Source organism: Nerophis lumbriciformis, linkage group LG38 (genome assembly GCF_033978685.3).
Source record: "Nerophis lumbriciformis linkage group LG38, RoL_Nlum_v2.1, whole genome shotgun sequence".
Classification (NCBI taxonomy): domain Eukaryota; kingdom Metazoa; phylum Chordata; class Actinopteri; order Syngnathiformes; family Syngnathidae; genus Nerophis; species Nerophis lumbriciformis.
This window is the reverse complement of record NC_084585.2, coordinates 15,113,922-15,136,974: the sequence shown is the minus strand read 5'-3', so window position 1 is coordinate 15,136,974 and position 23,053 is coordinate 15,113,922. Positions and strand designations below refer to the sequence as shown.

At 41.8% G+C, this 23,053-nt stretch overlaps 1 protein-coding gene across 2 annotated transcripts in view; it reads right to left on the bottom strand.

Annotated features, from left to right (window-relative positions):
* grip2b (glutamate receptor interacting protein 2b) overlaps positions 1-22,444 on the bottom strand; it is a 382,378-nt gene extending 359,934 nt beyond the window's left edge. For both annotated transcript variants that reach the window (XM_061932424.1, XM_061932426.1), the window contains exon 1: positions 22,313-22,444. In XM_061932424.1, the coding sequence (XP_061788408.1) occupies positions 22,313-22,373 (61 nt within the window). In that variant the 5' untranslated portion in view covers positions 22,374-22,444. The remainder of the gene's footprint in view (positions 1-22,312) is intronic.
* Between the last annotated feature and the right edge of the window lie 609 nt (positions 22,445-23,053).

Here is a 23,053-nt window from a genome sequence, read left to right as displayed (position 1 = left end):
ACCTCAGCGATTGCATGTACCTCCTTGCGGTGATAAATATTGTACAATTTTGGGGAAAAATATACAAAACCCAAAACCAGTGAAGTTGGCACGTTGTGTAAATCGGAATTAAAAACATAATATAAAGATTTGCATATCCTTTTCAACCTATATTTGTCAATACGTGGACTTTGGGGTTTGTTTTCCCATGGTGCAAAGGAAAGTTGGCGTGAATGTAAGTACATGTTTAATTTTACACTAACAAAAAGAACAAACGAAAAGCGCACACAAGGCGGAAGTACAAAAACTTGGCTAATGAAAGAAAAACTTGCACAAAGGCAAAAATGCTAAACATGAAATAAGCGGTAGAAAATGGATGGATGGATGGATGAAATATACAACACTTACTGTGGCATGAAAAACGTGCATGAAACAATGGCTTGGCATGACAGGTAGCAGAGGTAGAAAGGATAGATAGATATGATAAGATAATGTCACCAGGACGAACAACAGAAACAGACAGGCTTAAATAGCAGTGACATGATCAGTGAAAACAGGTGCGTGACTCAAAATGTGAAACAGGAACGTGACATGACAGGTGAAAACTAATGGGTTGCTATGGTGACAAAACAAACAAAAGTGCACAAAGAGTCCAAAAACAAAACCGAACATGACTAAAACAAAACATGATCACACAGACATGACAATATTCAATTGAATGGACTGCAAAGACAAGATACTTAACGTTGGAACTGGTAAACCTTGTTATTTTTTGCAATATTAGCTCATTTGGAATTTGATGCCTGCAACATGTTTCAAAAAAGCTGGCACAATTGGTAAAAAAGAAAGTTGAGGAATGCTCATCAAAGACTTATTTGGGACATCACACAGGTGAACAGGCTAATTGGCAACAGGTGGGTGCCATGATTGGGTATAAATGCAGCTTCCATGAAATGCTCAGTCATTTAAAACAAAGATGGGGCGAGGGTCACCACTTTGTGAACAAATGTGTGAGCAAAATGTCAAACAGTTTAAGAACAACATTTCTCAACGAGCTATTGCAAGGAATTTAGGGATTTCATCATCTACGGTCCGTAATATCATCAAAAGGTTCAGAGAAATCATTGCACGTAAGCGGCAATGCCTGTGACCTTTGATCCCTCAAGCGGCACTGCATCAAAAAGCGACATCAGTGTGTAAAGGATATCACCACATGGGCTCAGGAACACTCCAGAAAACCCCTGTCAGTAACGACAGTTTGTCGCTACATCTGTAAGTGCAAGTTAAAACTCTACTATGCAAAGCAAAAGCCATGTATCAACAACACCCAGAAACGCCGTCGGCTTTGCTGGGCCCAAGCTCATCTAAGATGGACTGATGCAAAGTGGAAAAGTGTTCTGTGGTCTGACGAGTCCACATTTCATATTGTTTTTGGAAACTTTGAACGTCGTGTCCTCCGGAACAAAGAGGAAAAGAACCATCCGGATTGTTATAGGCGCAAAGTTCAAAAGTCAGCATCTGTGAAAGTATAGAAAAAAGAGACATCAATCTGTCAATCCTTTCCGTGTCCGGGCCAGGTAAGGTTCCCCGTGTTGGGTCAAATCAAGCCGCAGTTATTATTATATGTATTATTATTATTATATTATTATTATTATTAGTGTATTGCTATTCTCCGCCGTGATTGGTGGAGCGCTGCCGCATGGTTTGCCTCGCGACGGCTCGTGACATTCCTTGGTTTTGAGCAACAAAACAAAAGACAACACTTTGGACTTTTTATTTTTATAATATTAATACTTACAGGGTCACTAAGATTTTAAGGTTGCATTTTGCAATTAGTGCCCAAGGCATGGGTAACTTACACAACTGTGAAGGCACCATTAATGCTGAAAGGTACATACAGGTTTTGGAGCAACATATGTTGCCATCCAAGCAATGCTATCATGGACGCCCCTGCTTATTTGAGCAAGACAATGCCAAGCCACATTCTGCACGTGTTACAGCAGCGTGACTTCGTAGTAAAAAAGTGTGGGTACTAGACTGGCCTGCCTGCAGTCCAGACCTGTCTCCCATTGAAAAATGTGTGGCGCATTATGAAGCCTAAAATACGACAACGGACTGTTGAACAACTTAAGCTGTACATTAAGCAAGAATGGGAAATAATTCCACCTGAAAAAGCTTCAAAAATTGGTCTCCTCGGTTCCCAAACGTTTACTGAGTGTTGTTAAAAGGAAAAGCCATGTGACAGCGGTAAAAATGCCCCTGTGCAATGTGTTGCTGCCATTAAATTATAAGTTAACGATTATTTGCAAAAAAACAAAACAGTTTGAACATTAAATATTTTGTCTTTGCAGTCTATTCAATTGAATTTGAGTTGAAAAGGATTTGCAAATCATTGTATTCTGTTTTTTTTTTTTACGATTTACACAAAGTGCCAACTTCACTGGTTTTTGGTTTTGTATTTTAAGGAGAGAAGAAGAAGAAGTTAACTGTTGTGATCCTCACTTCTGGTAAGTATGCAACGACAGTAATGTATTTGTGTCATAATCCATAGGCTGCAGGAACTAAGTACAGAGTGGACACAATACACTTATTGAAGTGTGCTGGCAGAGGTATTCCATTTGAGACACAGGATAATATCAACGTGTGTCCAATTAATAGGCAACTTTCTCTTTTTTTGGCTAAATGGGACAAAAAAATAAATGTTCATTGACTCTGAAAAGCAAACATGCTTACTATCCATTATGTCATGTGGTCTTCCGCCACACAATAGACCGCCACTTGAATGTCACGTGAACCACAACAAAGGTCTCCCACGCACGCACGCACACACACACACGCACACACACACACACACACACACACACACACACACACACACACACACACACACACACACACACACACACACACACACCCACACACATTCTTGTATTTGTTACCTTCTTGAGACCTCCGAATAATGCCTCCCTTTTTAGGACCACCCTTTCTAGATATATAAAGATTTGTATTTACAACATTAATAATATATACATAGGATGCAAATATAAAAAAGGTTGTTGTGAATAATGAGTTGGAATTTCAAAAGAAACACTTCGAATTTTGGCAGTATTATAAAAAGTCGTAATTTTACGTAAGTAAAAATTTGACAAGAAAAACTGAACATTTGTGCAATATCATGATGAAAGTTGGAATTTTACTCAATAACAGTTGCAATTTTACATGAAAAGCCTAAAATTTTGGCAATTGTATGAAAAGAGTCGTAATTTTACCCGACAAAAGTCACAATTTTATAAGAAAACTTTAATATTTTGGCAATATTATAATAACAATCAGAATTTTACCTGGGAAAACTATGACAAAAGTCATCATTTTACTCAAGAACAACAAAAAATTGGGCGATATTGTGATAAAAGTCAGAATTTTGTATGACAAATGTCACCATTTTGCATTATAAAATAATAATTTTACATAAAAAAGTAATAATTTTACAAGAACTTATTGCGATATTACAGCAACAGAAAGAATATGAGAAATTGTTCCCAATTTTATAAGAAAGAAGTCGACACATTGTGAGAAAAAGACTGCTTTTAGTTAATTATTTTCATTTTTGGTTTGTAATTGGTTGTTAATCTTCATTATTTACTTCAAGTTATTACAGTATGTCTCTATATACTTTTTTTTTTCATGAATTTTGGCCAAAGGGGTCACATTTTCAATTTCTTACACACACTTGTTATTTCATATGTTGGAAGGAGGGGGGAGCACTTATAAAACCGACACACAGTCAATTTTAAAAATCTTTAAATTTAATCTTTCAATTTTAAAAGACCTGGCAGGCCCAAACGCATTGTGAGGGTTTGCTGGGAACGTCTGGCAGAGTCTCCTGTCAGAGAGAGTTTCAATTCCCACCTCCGGAAGAACTTAGAACATGTCACGAGGGAGGTGCTGGATATTGAGTCCGAGTGGACCATGTTCCGCGCCTCTATTGTCGAGGCAGCTGATTCGACACCGGCGGTGAGGGATGCCGTCAAGCTGAAGAAGGAGTCCTATCGGGTTCTTTTGGCTCATAGGACTCCTGAGGCAGCGGACAGGTACCGACAGGCCAAGCGGTGTGCGGCTTCAGCGGTTGCGGAGGCAAAAACTCGGACATGGGAGGAGTTCGGGGAAGCCATGGAAAACGACTTCCGGACGGCTTCGAAGCGATTCTGGACCACCATCCGCCGCCTCAGGAAGGGGAAGCAGTGCACTATCAACACCGTGTATGGTGAGGATGGTGTTCTGCTGACCTCGACTGCGGATGTTGTGGATCGGTGGAGGGAATACTTCGAAGACCTCCTCAATCCCACCAACACGTCTTCCTGTGAGGAAGCAGTGCCTGGGGAATCTGTGGTGGGCTCTTCTATTTCTGGGGCTGAGGTTGCTGAGGTAGTTAAAAAGCTCCTCGGTGGCAAGGGCCCGGGGGTGGATGAGATCCGCCCAGAGTTCCTTAAGGCTCTGGATGCTGTGGGGCTGTCTTGGTTGACAAGACTCTGCAGCATTGCGTGGACATCGGGGGCGGTACCTCTGGATTGGCAGACCGGGGTGGTGGTTCCTCTCTTTAAGAAGGGGAACCGGAGGGTGTGTTCTAACTATCGTGGGGTCACACTCCTCAGCCTTCCCGGTAAGGTCTATTCAGGTGTACTGTAGAGGAGGCTACGCCGGATAGTCGAACCTCGGATTCAGGAGGAACAGTGTGGTTTTCGTCCTGGTCGTGGAACTGTGGACCAGCTCTATACTCTCGGCAGGGTCCTTGAGGGTGCATGGGAGTTTGCCCAACCAGTCTACATGTGTTTTGTGGACTTGGAGAAGGCATTCGACCGTGTCCCTCGGGAAGTCCTGTGGGGAGTGCTCAGAGAGTATGGGGTATCGGACTGTCTGATTTTGGCGGTCCGCTCCCTGTATGATCAGTGTCAGAGCTTGGTCCGCATTGCCGGCAGTAAGTCGGACACGTTTTCAGTGAGGGTTGGACTCCGCCAAGGCTGCCCTTTGTCACCGATTCTGTTCATAACTTTTATGGACAGAATTTCTAGGCGCAGTCAAGGCTTTGAGGGGATCTGGTTTGGTGGCTGCAGGATTAGGTCTCTGCTTTTTGCAGATGATGTGGTCCTGATGGCTTCATCTGGCCAGGATCTTCAGCTCTCGCTGGATCGGTTCGCAGCCGAGTGTAAAGCGACTGGGATGAGAATCAGCACCTCCAAGTCCGAGTCTATGGTTCTCGCCCGGAAAAGGGTGGAATGCCATCTTCGGGTTGGGGAGGAGACCCTGCCCCAAGTGGAGGAGTTCAAGTACCTTGGAGTCTTGTTCACGAGTGAGGGAAGAGTGGATCGTGAGATCGACAGGCGGATCGGTGCGGCATCTTCAGTAATGCGGACGCTGTATCGATCCGTTGTGGTGAAGAAGGAGCTGAGCCGGAAGGCAAAGCTCTCAATTTACCGGTCGATCTACGTTCCCATCCTTACCTATGGTCATGAGCTTTGGGTTATGACCGAAAGGACAAGATCACGGGTACAAGCGGCCGAAATGAGTTTCCTCCGCCGGGTGGCAGGGCTCTCCCTTAGAGATAGGGTGAGAAGCTCTGTCATCCGGGGGGAGCTCAAAGTAAAGCCGCTGCTCCTCCACATGGAGAGGAGCCAGATGAGGTGGTTCGGGCATCTGGTCAGGATGCCACCCGATCGCCTCCCTCGGGAGGTGTTTAGGGCACGTCCGACCGGTAGGAGGCCACGGGGAAGACCCAGGACACGTTGGGAAGACTATGTCTCCCGGCTGGCCTGGGAACGCCTCGGGATCCCCGGGAGGAGCTGGACGAAGTGGCTGGGGAGAGGGAAGTCTGGGCTTCCCTGCTTAGGCTGCTGCCCCCGCGACCCGACCTCGGATAAGCGGAAGAAGATGGATGGATGGATGGATCTACTTTTTTTTATATATTTCACCACCAGGGGTGCAAATGAGACATTATCTATCAGCTGCAATGGTTTTCCATATTGGGACCATGATTTATGTCCTAACTTGTTCACCGGTCCTCATATGATGGTACTTTTCCTTGTTGATGTCTCAAGAAGGGTAGAAATACAAGAACACACACACACACACACACACACACACACACACACACACACACACACACACACACACACACACACACACACATCAATTACAGATAAGCACTAACTAAGCTTTATTAAAAGACAATCACAGCCTCCCCATTCGTCACACTTCCCCATATAAACATGATTTGATCCTCAAGCGTTGCGGTTTATGTGATCTTCTCTTTTAGCGGACAGAAACTCAAATTTATTTTCTTTCACAGCTTCCCAGCTCTATACCGCCGCCCTCACCTACTCCCTCTCATCCTCACAGGCCGTTATTGTTTGTGCCCTGAAATGATCCACCCGCCGTCTGCATGATGATTGAAGGCTCCCTTCCACACAAACATGAGCGCAGGCTCTGCATAATCTATCAACAAGGGAATGGGTTGTTTTGATCAAACGCTTACATGGCGGCGAGGAAGCTACTTGTCAATGCATTACACAGACACATGCGCACACAAACACGCTGCGTTAAGGTCACCCAGTCATCGACATCTATACTTTCATGTCCCTCTTGATGTGTCCATCAAACCCTCTCACATGACTTTGATCGTCACTGTTTAGTATCCATTAAGGACCAAAAACAACTTCCAGCGAGGTCATCAGTCACCAGTCAGCACTTTATGACTAGCAAATGTGTGTCTCTAATTACATATAGTCAACAAATGATCATCCCTTTGAAGTTTGCTTAAGCTTTACTGGTCAAAAATTGTGATTAGAAATTGTTTTTATCCATTTGCAATTGCTCGACACTACTACTGCTAATCTATCTAATTTGTTTTGTGCTTTTGTCTCTGTCATGCAAGCTCCTGCAAGCAGATGGCGCACTGTTCAATGTGTGCAAATGTGTGTTATTAAACTTTTATAAGAGATAAAACTGTTTGCATTGATGATATCCCCAAGGCATCCGACTCCCTTATCATACCATGTTGGAAAGTTCAATGGCTTCTTGTTTAAAAGAAAATCAGGATTATTCCAAATAGGCGTAAATTGGCATGGAGTGAGAGGGGGCCCAGTTACTTTCAAAAACTCCCACCAAGCTGTTAAGGTAGTGCGTATATTAATACTTTTAAAGCAGTTGTGTTTTCGGAGAATTTGGCTAATAAAGGGCAAGTTAGAAATTGGGATCTCCTGGCTAAGTGATTGTTCAATCTCTAACCATAAACTATCTAATAAAGTGGGATTGATCCATTTTAATATATATTGTGGTTTATTTGCAAGGAAGTAATAGGAAAAGTTTGGGAGTTCTAGACCCCCATATTCTTTGGGTTTTTGTAAAGTTTTAAGGCTGATTCGTGCTGGTTTACTCTTCCAAAGAAACTGATTGATGTGTGAGTCTAGTGACTTAAACCACATTTGAGAAGGTTTGGTTGGAATCATTAAAAATAGATAATTAACCCTAGGCAAGACCATCATTTTCACGGTAGAAACCCTTCCCATAAGTGAGATTGGCAGTGTTTTTCAACGCGCCAGATCATCCTCAATCGATTTTAAGATTGGGGAGTAATTCAAGCAATTCAGATCTGACAATGTGGAGGAAATAATGATTCCCAGGTATTTAATGTTCCCTTTATGCAGTGGAATCGATGAGATGCTCTGAAAGTCAAAATTAATTGGTAACACAGTAGATTTGGACCAGTTGATGGAGTAATCTGAAATAGAACTGAATTTATTGATAAGTGAGATTGTATCTTGAAGAGAAGAATGTGGATTTTGTAAGAAAAGCGCTATACAAGTATAACCCATTTACCATTTAGCATTTCCTTTACACGCGGGCACAGCCATTTTCAATCAATCAATCAATCAATGTTTACTGTATTTTCCGGGGTATAAGTCGCACCGGAGATTAAGTCGCACCTGCCGAAAATGCATAATGAAGAAGGAAAAAAACATATATAAGTCGCACTGGAGCCTGGCCAAACTATGAAAAAAACTGCGACTTATAGTTTGAAAAAATACGGTACTTATGTAGCCCTAAATCTCGATTGATTGATTGATTGAGACTTGTAATAGTAGATTGCACAGTACAGTACATATTCCGTACAATTGACCACTAAATGGTAACACCCGAATAAGTTTTTCAACTTGTTTAAGTCGGGGTCCACGAGTGTCTCAAAGGGCTGCACAAGCCACAACGACATCCTCGGCTCAAATCCCACATTTTGAAGAGGCAGGGCCCCCTACGTCACATTCTGTTTACATACGCGGTCATTTCGAAGAGCTTCACAGTCTTGCTGTATAACTTTGGGTTGCTAGACAACCGCTTGAAGCTAGCATTTCAGCTATTTAGCCTCCAGCTTGCAGCCTTTTCAATTCGAGGATTTTATCAGCAAAGGTGGCCTTGTTCCGCAGCAAGTCTTTGATTGTGAAGGCACCGAAAAAGACGGACCTTTAAGGAGAAGGTAATCCCGGGACACAAGCCGATGAAGGATGGCCTCACATTGCTAGTTTGTGCTCTTTTATCACTCCGAAATGAGTATTCAACGATTGTCCTTTTTTGTATTTGTTTATTGGAGTGTGTGTGTGTGTGTGTGTGTGTGTGTGTGTGTGTGTGTGTGTGTGTGTGTGTGTGTGTGTGTGTGCGTGTTGACATTTAAGATTGATGTAATGTTGTGTTGCTTGGATAAAAAATTGATTGTTAAGCCATTACCCCCTTGTTAATATATCTATACATACTTTATATATGCATTATAGTGTCTTCATAGTGTGCAGTTTTTACTAAATCAATCAATCAAAGTTTACTTATATAACCCTTAATCAAAAATGTCTCAAAGGGCTGCACAAGCCACAACAAGCCATCCTCGGCTCAGATCCCACTTCAGGGCAAGACAAAACTCAACACAATGGGAACAACGAAAAACCTTGGAAGGAAGACTCTTCTCATGCATATTTGTATGTGCTATCGTAATGTAATCAAGTTAGCGTCATTAGCATTAGCAAAGTGTTTGTGTTAGTATTAGTCACTTAAAATATCACTCTTTTTTAAATTACGTTTTGTAAATTCACCAAAACTTCAGAGTGGATTCATTGAATCTGTTCAGCTGATTGGAGTGCGAGCTTCCGCAGTTAGTGCATCCAAGACGATGACTTCTGTTTTGTTTGTCAGCCGTTTTACTGCAATGCGACATGATCCTTTTGGAAACAATTACGGTATGCAAAAAAAAATTTACAAAATATTTTGTATTGGTATATATCTGCGGTTTATAGTCTGGTGTGTCTAATATATGTCAACATATTTAATTCTTCCAAAATTTGGTGGGTGCGTCTTAAATACCGCTACGCTCTATAGCCAGGAAAATACAATGTGTATATATATATATATATATATATATATATATATATATATATATATATATATATATATACATAAATATATTGGGGTTGTACGATATACCGGTACTAATAAAGTACTGCAATACTAATTAATTGAAATCGTTTCTACCCATACCGTTCTTTCATCTGAATGCCTCTGTGTGGCGGTGACTACAGAGCCAAGGCGCATGATGTTGAGTGTGTCAAAATGCACACACAAAGTGCATAAAAGCAATAACATCTTGGAGAGGAAGAAAAGCAAAAAAAACGACAATTCTACTGGTTAATAAAGGAGGTGAAGCGCAATATGGAGGTATTTGGGCTTCAAAACTAACAATTAAGGCGAAACTTCAAACATAGATAAACATTTTAATAATAAGCACTCAGATTTGCACAAGGAGTTTAAAGAATGACAGTTATTAATGTTGTTGTTACACCTGTCCTGCTGTTCGACTCCCATGCAGACCGTAGTTGAGGAGCACATGGAAGACGTTACTTTCAGGGCCGATGTTTTTGTCAGAGGTAACACACTCCACCCGGCAATGGGTCTGCTAAGCTCTGCTTTTGGGTCAGAATGACAAGGCCACCGATTTGTGACAATCTGGTTGCTTTATTGTTAGTTTTGCAGGACACAACTGGACCTGTTCATCACTTTACTGTGCAGTGCACGTTCTCCTTCTCTCTCTCTTTATTCGCCCACTCACTCACTGACGCCACTCAGCCAACACGTTGACATTCTCACAAACACACACACGCTACTCTCATAAGTTAACCAGCTCCCCTGCTGTGCACATGTAGATACATAGATGCGCACAAAGCTGCTTGGCTTGATGCCAAATATTAGTGGACTTAAAACCGCCCATGGAGCGTCAACTAATACAAGTAAAATGACTAACTTTTGTAACAAATTGCTACAATTTGTGTTTTATCTTAAACAAATGTGTGTTTTACCTGCTACATGTCTTATCTGTGTACATGTATCCATAATTTAGTTTTTAGCACTTACTAATAATTGTATTTTTCTTAAAAGCACAGACCAGAAGTGGCAACCATAAATAATGAAGCATTTAATGTCAATAAAGCCATTTATAAGCTTATTATATTCTAATCTAATCCTTGATTAAAAAAGATATTGTGTTATCATAAATGAATAAAAAATAATCACATAATTTGTTATGACCGTGCGTAAACCCCGTAGTCGCCGCCTATTTTTACATGGTCTAAAGATGAGTGATGAGAGGTGGTCAATTTCACTTCAAAACACACAGTATATTAAAGTGAGGTCATTTGTTGGCATTGCAGCAACATACTTTTTTAAAATTGGCGCACAATAAGTTTAAAATAGTGTCTTAAAGCAATGCACGTACAGGGTTTCCACGGGACATTAAAAGTCCATCCATCCATTTTTCTACCGCTTATTCCCTTTTGGGGTCGCGGGGGGCGCTGGAGCCTATCTCAGCTACAATCGGGCGGAAGGCGGGGTACACCCTGGACAAGTCGCCACCTCATCGCAGGGCCAACACAGATAGACAGACAACAATTCACACTCACATTCACACACTAGGGCCAATTTTAGTGTTGCCAATCAACCTATCCCCAGGTGCATGTCTTTGGAGGTGGGAGGAAGCCGGAGTACCCGGAGGGAACCCACGCAGTCACGGGGAGAACATGCAAACTCCACACAGAAAGATCCCGAGCCCGGGATTGAACCCAAGACTACTCAGGACCTTCGTATTGTGAGGCAGATGCACTAACCCCTCTGCCACCATTAAAAGTCTTAAAATTATTTTTGCAAAAATTAAGGACTTAAATGGCATTAAAAACCCTCAATTCCATGTCCATAGGCATTAAAAATGTTAATACAATTGTAGGACTGCACTGATAGTAGGAAGTCAATCAATCGACCGGTAAATGAAAATGAACTCAATAACCTTGCCGTCATCGATACATTGCGACCTTTGCCTGTGTTTCTTTTCTTCCGCTGCAGCTTCCAAATTGTATAAAGAGTTTTAGTAAGGATTGAAAGCTTGAATAGAGCTGCCTCCATATGGCAAATAAAACGGCTCTGGGGTCCCAAATGTTACCATTCATTTTGTGCTGTAGGCATGTAGTCCTTAACTTCAACACCATGCCATGTTGATGAGGAAGCTCAGTTTATTTTATACACGACTCCCTCAGACGTCTGCACTTCAACAACACATGATTCCGATCTAACAAATGTCTTAGCTCATTCTCTTTCTATGCCACATCAATGTGGAATGCGCTCCCAACAGGTATAAAAGAAAGGGCATCTCTATCCTCCTTCAAAACCGCAATAAAAGTACACCTCCAGGCAACTTCAACCCTAAACTAACACCCTCCCCGGATTGTTAAATAATCAAATGTAAACAATCAAATGTAGATATTTTTCTTATGCCTTCTGCTCTCTCTCTCTCTCGCTATGTCCACTACTTGCTGTACATATCCTACCAAGTCAGACCTACACTGTTTCAATATCCATTTCTCTGTTCTCAATTGTTGATGACTGATAACAACCAAACCTAACCCCCCCCCCGAATTGTAAATAATGTAAATAATTCAATGTATACACCCTGATGATTATCTTGTGTGATGACTGTATTATGATGATAGTATATATGATAGTATTTATCTGTATCATGAATCAATTTAAGTGGACCCCGACTTAAACAAGTTGAAAAACTTATTCGGGTGTTACCATTGAGTGGTCAATTGTACGGAATATGTACTTCACTGTGCAACCTACTAATAAAAGTCTCAATCAATCAATCAATCAAACATGAACTAACTTAGCAGGTTTGGTGACACACCTCACGTGACCTACGGTGGCCTAGGATGGACAAACAAGACAGTTTTCACAACAGACACAACTAATATTCTCTGACATTCCCACAGTATGATGTGTCTATTTCTTTTTTAAAGGAAGAGTAAATGCAGCTGTAAATACTGCACTATATAAAGTTGTTTTTGGGTGTGTCTACTATCTGTACCACCCCACGGCGCCACCATCCTCACCGTCAGTGGGCCGTCCCACCGCGCCACTATCCTCGTCTCCAGTGGGCCCATCGTCGGTGCTTGTCCTGGAGTCGCATCCGCAACCTCCAGTTTATCTGCCGCCCAAGCGTGTATCAGGCGCCCGCAGGCGGCTACCTCGTCGGCCAAGACTCTGGCCAGCCGCGCTATCAGCAGCTATGCCCAGGATCTGGGCATGGACGATTGTAGCTGCTGGTGCACCGTGGCAACTGGCATCTGCCTTCTCGTTCCGTGGGCGACCGCCTCACCAGTTGCCACCTGACTCATCCCTGGTGGCTTCGGGGACTCTTGGCCTGGCGGCCCACCGCCAAGTCCTCCCTCCGCCAAGTCCTCCCTCCGCCCTACTGTCCCTTCACTGGCTCCCTGTGCGTTACCGAATACATTTTAAACTCCTTTTATTTGTTTTTAAATGTCTAAACAACCTCGCGCCAACCTATCTCTCCGACCTCCTTCAGCCTTACTGCCCCACCCGATCCTTAAGATCAGCCGATCAGCTGCTGTTGACGGTCCCTGACACAAGGCTGAAGCTTAGAGGTGACAGAGCTTTCGCCGTTGCTGCTCCCAAGCTCTGGAACGACCTACCCCTGAGTGTTAGACAAGCCTCCTCTCTTCCTGTTTTTAAATCTCTCTTAAAAACATACTTTTATTCCATGGCTTTTAACACTGAGTGATATCCATCCTGCAATGGCGCCCCATAATACACCTGCTGTGATCCTGTTTTTATGTTTTTATGTTTTTATTAATTCTATTTTAATTATTTATTTTCTATCGTGTTCTGTTTGTGTTGTGTTGTGTTTGCTCGGTACTCGTTTTATCTTTTAACCTGCTCATTGTACAGCACTTTGGCTACCCCTGTGGTAAATTTTAAATGTGCTCTATAAATAAAGTTGATTTGATTTGATTTGATACTGTGACTTTGGGCTTGTTGTGTTTTTTCTACCTTGGGATTTCTGGTATCTGTCCCTTACGGGGGGGGTACTGTCATGATCCGTTGCCCGGGTCATGGCTTGATTGATTTTTTCCTATGTTAGTCTGTTTCCGTGCCCTAACCTCTTTCTTTTTGTTTACTTTTGGTTTCCATGGACACAAATTATCCACACCAGCCCTTGTTTTAGTAATTAGTGTTCCCCACTAGCGGTTTGGTTAATTACTCCCCTTTATATGTTCTAGTCACCCAGCACAAGTCGCTGGGTCAATAATCGCTTTTCGCAACATTTACATTTCATCTTGTTTTCACCACGCTTAAGTGTTTTCCCTGATTATAAAACTCTCGCTGTTCACCCTTGGTGACTCTTTGGTTTTTGACTCCATGCTTGTTGAGTGTCCGAGTTTTTGTATATTTGTCCTGCCTCAAGGAATTAAAAGAAAGACTCCTACCTGCACACAGCTTCTGCTTATTTTTTTTTGCATTGGAGGGAAAACAATCATCGCAGCCATGCATTCTAAACGTAACAATTAATTTTGTATTGGTATTAAAGCACAAGAGAAAATCAGCAGATGTTTTTTATCGTCAACATATAAACAACCTTGGAAAATCCTGGCAACAAACTTTTCGCACCCGAATTAATTTTCTGTCATTACCATGCGTCAAAAATGTGCTCTGTCACACAAGCTTTTGTTGTTGAATACTCCTGCAAAAGTCGAACTGAAGCAGGCAGGAGGTCAGTGCCTTGCTGAAGGGCAGCCAAGGAAACTTAATTAAGCAGCGTACGGCGATAATGATTTGCAGTATTTTTCATCAGCAGTTTGCAGTGGAGCGCTGGCTATTAAACAGGAGGACCCGGTCCAGTTTATGGGCTCCAGCTGCAATTCATGCGGCCATAAGGTAGTAATCAGTGGGACAGCAGGGTCACAGTGAAGCCAGAACTGAACACAAATTTTAAAGCTGATGTTCTGTTCAGGAACAATTTAAAAATATTGATCAGCAGCGTTCATTTATCTGTGGCTGCTTGCCTCAAATAAATTGAGACCACCACAGATAGATTTGACAGTACCTGTTCACCTGCACTAATAAACACATTATAATTGGACTGTCTGTGAATGAAGCTTGTCATTACAACACTGTATTAGGTACGTAGTACAGTATAGTATGATATATACATATATATATATATATATATATATATATATATATATATATATATATATATATATATATATATATATATATATATACTGTATCTGAATACAATGTATATAAAATCTTCTGACGAGCTGGGAAACCTGCGAAACAGGCTTGTAGGGATGATATAGACTCTTGTGTTTTTTTCTGACCTAGCGTATATTCCGCTCTACCCCGGTATTGAGCACTGTATAACGGATAAACCACAGAAACCTCGACTATATATATATCAGTGACGTGCGGTGAGGTTGATGGCTGGTGAGGCACTGACTTCATCACAGTCAGATTTACAAACATATGAACCCTAAAGAGTATCTTATTCACCATTTGATTGGCAGCAGTTAACGGGTTATGTTTAAAAGCTCATACCAGCATTCTTCCCTGCTTGGCACTCAGCATCAAGGGTTGGAATTGGGGGTTAAATCACCAAAAATTATTCCCGGGCGCGGCGCCACTGCTGCCCACTGCTCCCCTCACCTCCCAGGGGGTGAACAAGGGGATGGGTCAAATGCAGAGGACAAATTTCACCACACCTAGTGTGTGTGTGACAATCATCGGTACTTTAACTTAACTTTAACTTTACACATACAAACTGTAGCACACAAAAAAGCACTTTTAATAAAAAAACGTTATTATGGTCTTACCTTTACTTAGAAATGCGCCGCTGTTGTGCTGGATTAATGAACCCCCTGATGGGAGTGTTATATCAACTAAAGCCCTCACTTCAACTTTCCACGTGCAAGATTGAATCTATTTAAAAAAGTGTAACCGAGGGTTTATAGATGTCGCCTATACTGTATGAAACTACAAAATAACAAACACGGAGGCTCCAGTTTACACGAGGACCACTTTATTTACCTTCTTTCAAAAACTTACGCTCCACTCCACGTGTCAAAATTCCGCTCTTAGCGCCTTCAAAATAAGAGCTCAAGGCATATACTGTATAACAGCGCATAACAGGAACTTAACATCACAAAGAGGAAAGCCCATAAAAATAGGTTACAAAAGTTATTTAATAAGAAGCCAAAAAGTGCAAAAACAATAATGTTCGTGCTGGAGGAGTTGTGAATTAGGTACACCTGCAGACTGCAGGTGTACTGTTGTGGCCCTGCAGTCATTCACAACTCCTCCAACACAAACATTATTGTTTTTGCACTTTTTGGCTTCTTATGAAATAACTTTTTTAAATAGATTCAATCATGCACGTGGAAAGTTTAAGTGTGGGCTTTAGTTGATACAACACTCCCGTCAGGGGTTGCCGTGCATTCTACGGCGGGGGTGCAGGAGACGAGCCTCAGCCAGTGCGTCTTTTGCAGCCATTTTATGATCGCTCAGCACAAGAAATACGTTACACACATACAGTTGTTGACAAAATACACTGTACATTATATACCTCAGCTAACTAAACTATGGAAATGTATAATATAATTCATATAGCAATACGGTCTCACTGCACAGCAGGCCAGCAGTTAGCCGAGTCCGTCCATGTTGAGGCACTGAGTGACGTGCCTCGACTGGCTGCTGTTCACTGCACCGCTCTTCTCAGTATTTGAACGGCAAATGTGAAAATTCAGCGATTTTGAATAAAAATATTCTAAAACTGGTGAAGTTAAATGGAAAATAACTTTATAGTATAATCACTGGATACATATAACAATTTAAAAATTTTTTTTTTCTTTTTACATTTTTTTTCTTTCCATGATGCCTCTAGTGACTGCACGTCACTGATATAGATATATATATATATATATATATATATATATATATATATATACACTTATATATAAGCTTGTCATTGGATGTAGTACAGTATATATATTAGAGATGCGCGGATAGGCAATTTATTTCATCCGCAACCGCGTCAGAAAGTCGTCAACCATCCGCCATCCACCCGATGTAACGTTTGATCAGAACTGCACCCGCCCGCCATCCGCCCGCACCCGCCCGAAGTTTTATTTATGGAGGCAATAATTGAGCATGGATTTCCAATCGCACTGGCTGATCACATGGGACAGTTAAATGTTTGTAATGCAACCTTTAAAAATCATTACGCGGTGATCGCGGTCCCAAAAATAAACTTTTCTTGCATGATAATGTCCAGAAAAATTCGCTTTATATTACTATAGAGTCCTTTTAACGAATGAGTTTGATGGTTTATCACAAACCTTAAATGAAAGAAGTCCTTTGTTCTCCTGCACCATGCGCGCGTGCACTTTGGCCTTGCTTCGTGTTTGGTGCGCAATCCTGTCGGCTGTATTTCACAGCACGACATACTGTTAAAAGTGTTTATACTATTTATGCTTTCAAGTCCAAGTTGAAGAAATCTTGTTAAATGTTGACAGCATAACTACCAAAATACAGAAGTATGTCCTTAATATTTTTGCAGTGCTATTTCTGTTGAAAAGTTCAAATGATTACATTAGAGATGTGATGTGCCACTTTTCAAGTGTCTGATGGCTTAAATTAATTTTCATTAATTTTTCATATTTTGAATTCTTTTGAAAGGCTTACAAAAAAACTACATTTGAATTGTAATTCCGTGCTATTGACAGGACTATTAATTTTAATGAAGTTAGCTTACCATGTTTACAGTATGATAATTGTGATAGAAATGTGAATTTTAGGCACAGAATATTTTTTACAATTGAACAAGGCAGTAGATTATACAAGCTTGGACAGAAAGTTAATAATGACACCAATTTTTTTTTTATGGAATTGTTTAGTACTGTTTTACCATTTGTTTGCTGTAAAAAGTGTTTATACTGTTTATACTTTCAATTAACAAATTGAAGTCTTGTGAAAGGTTGACAGGATAACTGGCATTAACTGTCAAAATAATTTCTAACTATTGAAGTTAGCTTACAGAATAAACATGTCAATCAACCCATATGATTTTTGCTGTAATATTTTTGTTTTGAAAAGTCACTGTGACCGATAGAAAAGTGATGGTTTTAGCAACATTTTAACCTGTCTGAATGCTAATAATCATTTTGCGTCGGGGGGCGAAGCCTGAACCCCCCACCAGGACTTTGTCCTGGACCTACCGGGGCCTGCGGCCCTTGGACCCTGGCTACTAGGTTTTTCTGATTTCAAAAGTTGGCAGGTATGGTGAGGTTATAAAGCTTTTGCCTGTTAAAGAAAGGAGACTGATCCAATGCAGCACAGACTTTCGCGTGCCACGCTGTCACGACCCAGACGCACACCAGTGCGCAATCATATGGGAGCCGCGCTGAGCGCACCTCCAAGCGCGTCTTGCTGCCGGCGACGGCCAGGTATGGGCCCACGCTCCAGCGCCATCCATTTTCAGGGCTAGTTGATTCGGCAGGTGGGTTGTTACACACTCCTTAGCGGGTTCCGACTTCCATGGCCACCGTCCTGCTGTCTATATAAACCAGGGTGAGCCCCACCCCTTTCGTGAGCGCACTGCGCGCGGAGTGACCCCTGTTACGCGCCCCCGGCCACGGGGGTGGCAGGCAGGTAAGCTGCTTACCTGCTGCGCGTGACGCCGGCCGCGGCGAAGGCGGACGAGGCGGGGTGTCGGTGCGGTGGGCGCGGTAGTGACCCTGGACGTGCGTCGGGCCCTTCTCGCGGATCGCCTCAGCTACGGCTCCCGGTGGGGCCCTCTCGGGGGAAGGGGCCTCGTCCCGGACCCCGGCGAGGCGTCCCTTCTCCGCTCCGTAAAAGTGACCATCTCTTTTCTTTTTTTTTCTTCTGTTGTGGCATATGCAGCAGGTGCCTGCTCGTTTTTCGTATGTGGGTAACAACATTTAACTATGTATATATATTTCCCAATTGGTTTAACTGCCACCCGCAAAAAAAAAAAACAAAAAAAAAATATCTAATTAATCCGCCCGACCCGACCCGCGCGCGGATAAAATCTTTTTTTTTTAATTTCATCCGCCCGATCCGCGGATAACCCGCGGACTCCGCGGTTGTGCCCGCAAACCGCGCATCTCTAATATATATATATATATATATATATATATATATATATATATATATATATATATATATATATATATATATATATATATATATATACTACAGTATAGTCTCATAAAAATACATTTTTTTTCGTTATAATCCATTAAAATATATATTTTTTAAACGCTTCAATAAGGCAAGATTACCCATACTGTGCTGTAAGGTAGGTTAAGGTGAACAAATCAAGCTCTCCTACCTCGTCGGAGGTTCTAAACTGCCCCTAAACTCACTGGGGCTCACAGTGTAAACAAACATGGCATCTGTCGTGAGGAACATTTTTGTTCCTTTAAAAATAAGACGTCCTGTGAGCACCCCGCGAGAAAGAAAAAAAAACCCACCGGCTTCAACACATTACTAGCCATTCCAAAATTCCACCAGCATCTATGCCTCAAAAGCCAAAGAAGACACTTGCACCGGCAAAGAAACTCCCCAAAGCCAGCTGCAGAGAAAACATGTTGTCCGCTCTGACCGCTACTGCGTCCGAAAAGTGCAGCGCTTGATACAACGTTCGGACCAAAGAGATCTCAGTCCACCATAGAAATAAAATGATGGCACTGGAAGCACATTGATACATTTGAGATGCAGCAGACCCCACTCCTCACCACCACTGAAGACACTGGACCACATCAGCCAGCAGGACACTCTGTGTCGCGGTTTGTACTTCTGAGCTTTTTGTTTCGGATGTATGTTTTGAAGCAAAATATGACGTGTTCGCCACACTGCGGCACACACGGATAGATGGAAATAAGGACGTACGCTTCATTTGGATTTATGGATGTGATGTTAGCTTCACCAGCCGTGAAGGCACATTTGGTTAACGAACTATGTCTCTGTGTACGCTTCATTCATTCATTCATTTTGTGTCCCACCTGCAGCCATTTTGTGCCAAAGGGCGCAGCATTTTTGGAAAGGCAGAGCGGTGTGGAGAAAAAATAAATAAAAAATTCTGAGGAGTACATTATTCCCCATGAATGAAATAATTACATTCGTACCAAAGACTTTTCTGGAAAAAAACATGCCAAAGCAGACTTATTTTACAGTGGAGGAGAAAACAACTTCTCCTCCAGCGGTGCCACTTCTGATAGCACACACACACACACACACACACACACACACACACACACACACACACACACACACACACACACACACACACACACATATTCTTGTATGTGCTACCTTCTTGAGACCTCTACCTCTTTAGGACCACCCTTTCTAGATATACAAAGATTTGTATTTACAACATTAATACATTAATACATACTATGCAAATATAAAACAGGTAAGCTTTTAGTAATTTTTTTAGTTAGTTTGTTTTTATTTTTTTTTTAATTTTCATTATTTACTTCAAGTTATTACAGTATGTCTCTACATACATACAGTATACTTTTTTATTTTTATAAATTTTGGCCAAAGGGGGCACATTTCTATTTCTTACACACACTTGTTATTACATATGTTGACCAGAGGGGGAGCACTTAAAATTTTTTACACACACTTGTTATTTCATATGTTGACTAGAGGGGGAACACTTTTAAAACCGACACACGGTCAATTTGAAAAATCCCTCCTTTTTGGGACCACCCTCATTTTGATATATTTCACCACCACGGGTGCAAATGAGACATTCTCTATTAGATGCAATGGTTTTCCGTATTGGGACCATGATTTATGTCTTAACTTGTTCCCTGGTCCTCATATGGAAGGAGGTACTTGTCCTTGTTGATGTCTCAAGAAGGGTAGAAATACAAGAACACACACACACACACACACACACACACACACACACACACACACACACACACACACACACACACGCACACACACAGCCCCTCCCTCCAGCCCCTGCTCCTTTCTCTTCAGCTCCTCCTTTGTTAATGTAAGTGGATTTTACTTCTTAAATGTTTATTATTGTAGCAATATAGTTGCTGAAGTTGAATAATTTTGTGACTTCTGATTGTTTGTGAGGACACCAAGGGGATTTCTCTGAGTGTACGTGTGTTGGCAGAGCAGCGCATACAGGACAGTACCTTATTGTTGTTGTTTTGGCTTGTTTTTACCTAGAAAGCTATAATTACATTGTTGTTTTGTCAAAGGCTGGAACCCATTATTCACTCATTATTCATCACCAAAAGGATTTCCGGGCGCAGCCACCACTGCTGCCCACTGCTCCCCTCACCTCCCAGGGGGTGAACAAGGGGATGGGTCAAATGCAGAGGACACATTTCACCACACCTAGTGTGTGTGTGACAATCATTGGTACTTTAACTTAACTTTAACTTAACCTTTTTTTTAATGGACAAATGTGCTTCACTAAATGACATTTTTGATTCTCGAACCCAGTTCAAGAACCAACTAAGTTTGTAAATTGAGGTTCCGCTGCAGTTGTTTGAGTCGTTTGTGCACAAACTACAGTCAAATCCACACTTAAAAAAATTATGGATATAAATAAGTAATTGTTATTTATCTTGAGAAACAGGAAGTTATCGGCATTGGCTTTTAAACAAATCATGCATGAATAAAGTGTAAATCACAAGCTGATTCAAAGTGAATGAAGAAAAATAAGCGTAAAACACTACAACTCTTTTGCTGCAACTTTGTGAAAAAGTTGCTGCAAATTCTGGCATTTTAGGCTGCAACAATCACACAAAAAAGAAACATTCTGAAGGGACTAAAACAGGTGTGTCAAACTCATTTTAGCTACATGGTGAAAAATCAACTCCCAAGTGGGTAAATCACTGCACGATAACTTAAAAATAAAGACAACTTCAGATTGTTTTCTTTGTTTAAAAATAGAACAAGCACATGTACAAATCATAATGTTGTTGTTTTGTTTTTTTACAATTACCTGTTGCGGTTAATAGTATATATACTTTATTTGTCGTTATTTATATTTTCTGAATAAATTATGTGATAATGTTCATCAGTCACCTGAACTGGTGGTAATTTTCAATCTATCAAGATAAAAAAAAAGTATATCAAAATCAAATCACAGGATGTTATTTATGGAGTTTGATCATTTTCCTCGACTGATTACGACATCCAGTGAACACATTTAGAACAGATGTTTCTTTCATTCAAACATTTAGGGTACATTTTTATACTTAGCAAAGTCATCCCGCGGGCCTGATCCGGCCCTCGGGCCTTACGTTTGACACCCCTGGACTAAAGTATAAGTTTATGCCACACGTAAACATGTCCATGTGCGCAATAGTATGCGACAAAGAATACTGCAATCAGATGATTAAAATGATGTCAGTGGTGGAGTCTGCAGTGACGTCAGAAATACCTTCCTAACAGTAACACAAGGTTAAGCATCACCGTGGGATCCCCACGCAGGGCAGCGTCCCGCCTCTCTCTACTCCAGGTGAACAATTGCCTGGTCAACTTTGTCTCACCGTGACTTGTGTCAATGCCAACACGAGGAAAAACAGAGACAATATTGGCAACGCTGAAGAGCAAACAGACTCTATTAACAACAACAAACAAGCACATTTTATTTTGAAAATTCCATGTGTCGCTCCACCATCCACACACGCATGCAAATTAGCCAGCACATTGATCACTCTTCTCACACGTGCACGCACCTGTCAGCTTAGCCTGGCGAGTGCGTGCATACACGACAGAAGGGGAGGGTGGGGGGGGACTCTCTCACGCGTGCACACACACTTTACAGCCACGCAGAATGCGCACGGTTAGTTTTTTTTTGTTTTGTTTGTTTGTTTGTATCCACGCCCCCTACCTTCTTCCTCCTCGTGCAGCCGCTGCAGGCAGAAAGTCAGGTTTCTCCGCCACGCCGGCATGATGATGATGATGAGGAGGAGGAGGAGGAGATGATGGGCAGGATGAAGATGGTGGGCAGTAGGTCCTGTCCACAGGTGAAGGAGCCAAATAGAACACTGACTCTGTGTCTTCTCTCAGTACATGAGGATGAAGAGGATGCTTTTGTGGGGTACCGATGGTCGCCGAGACCCACTGGACCGCTGCAGCACCTCTCTCTCTCTCTCTCTCTCTCTCTCTCTCTCTCTCTCTCTCTCTCTCTCTCTCTCTCTCTCTCTCTCTCTCTCTTCCATATGTTCTTCTGTATCCTGTTCTTCTCTTAACTTTCTCTCTGCTTCCCTTGCTCTCTAAAGGCAAGTGTACACATTGGCTGTGCAAACGTTTGTTATCGATGTTTTAAAGGCTTACTGAAATGCGATTTTCTTATTTAAACGGGGATAGCAGGTCCATTCTCTGTGTCATACTTGATCATTTCGCGATATTGCCATATTTTTGCTGAAAGGATTTAGTAGAGAACATCGACGATAAAGTTCGCAACTTTTGGTCGCTGATAAAAAAAACCTTGCCTGTACCGGAAGTAGCAGACGAGTAGCGTGACGTCACAGGTTGTGGAGCTCCTCACATCTGCACATTGTTTACAATCATGGCCACCAGCAGCGAGAGCGATTCGGACCGAGAAAGTGACGATTTCCCCATTAATTTG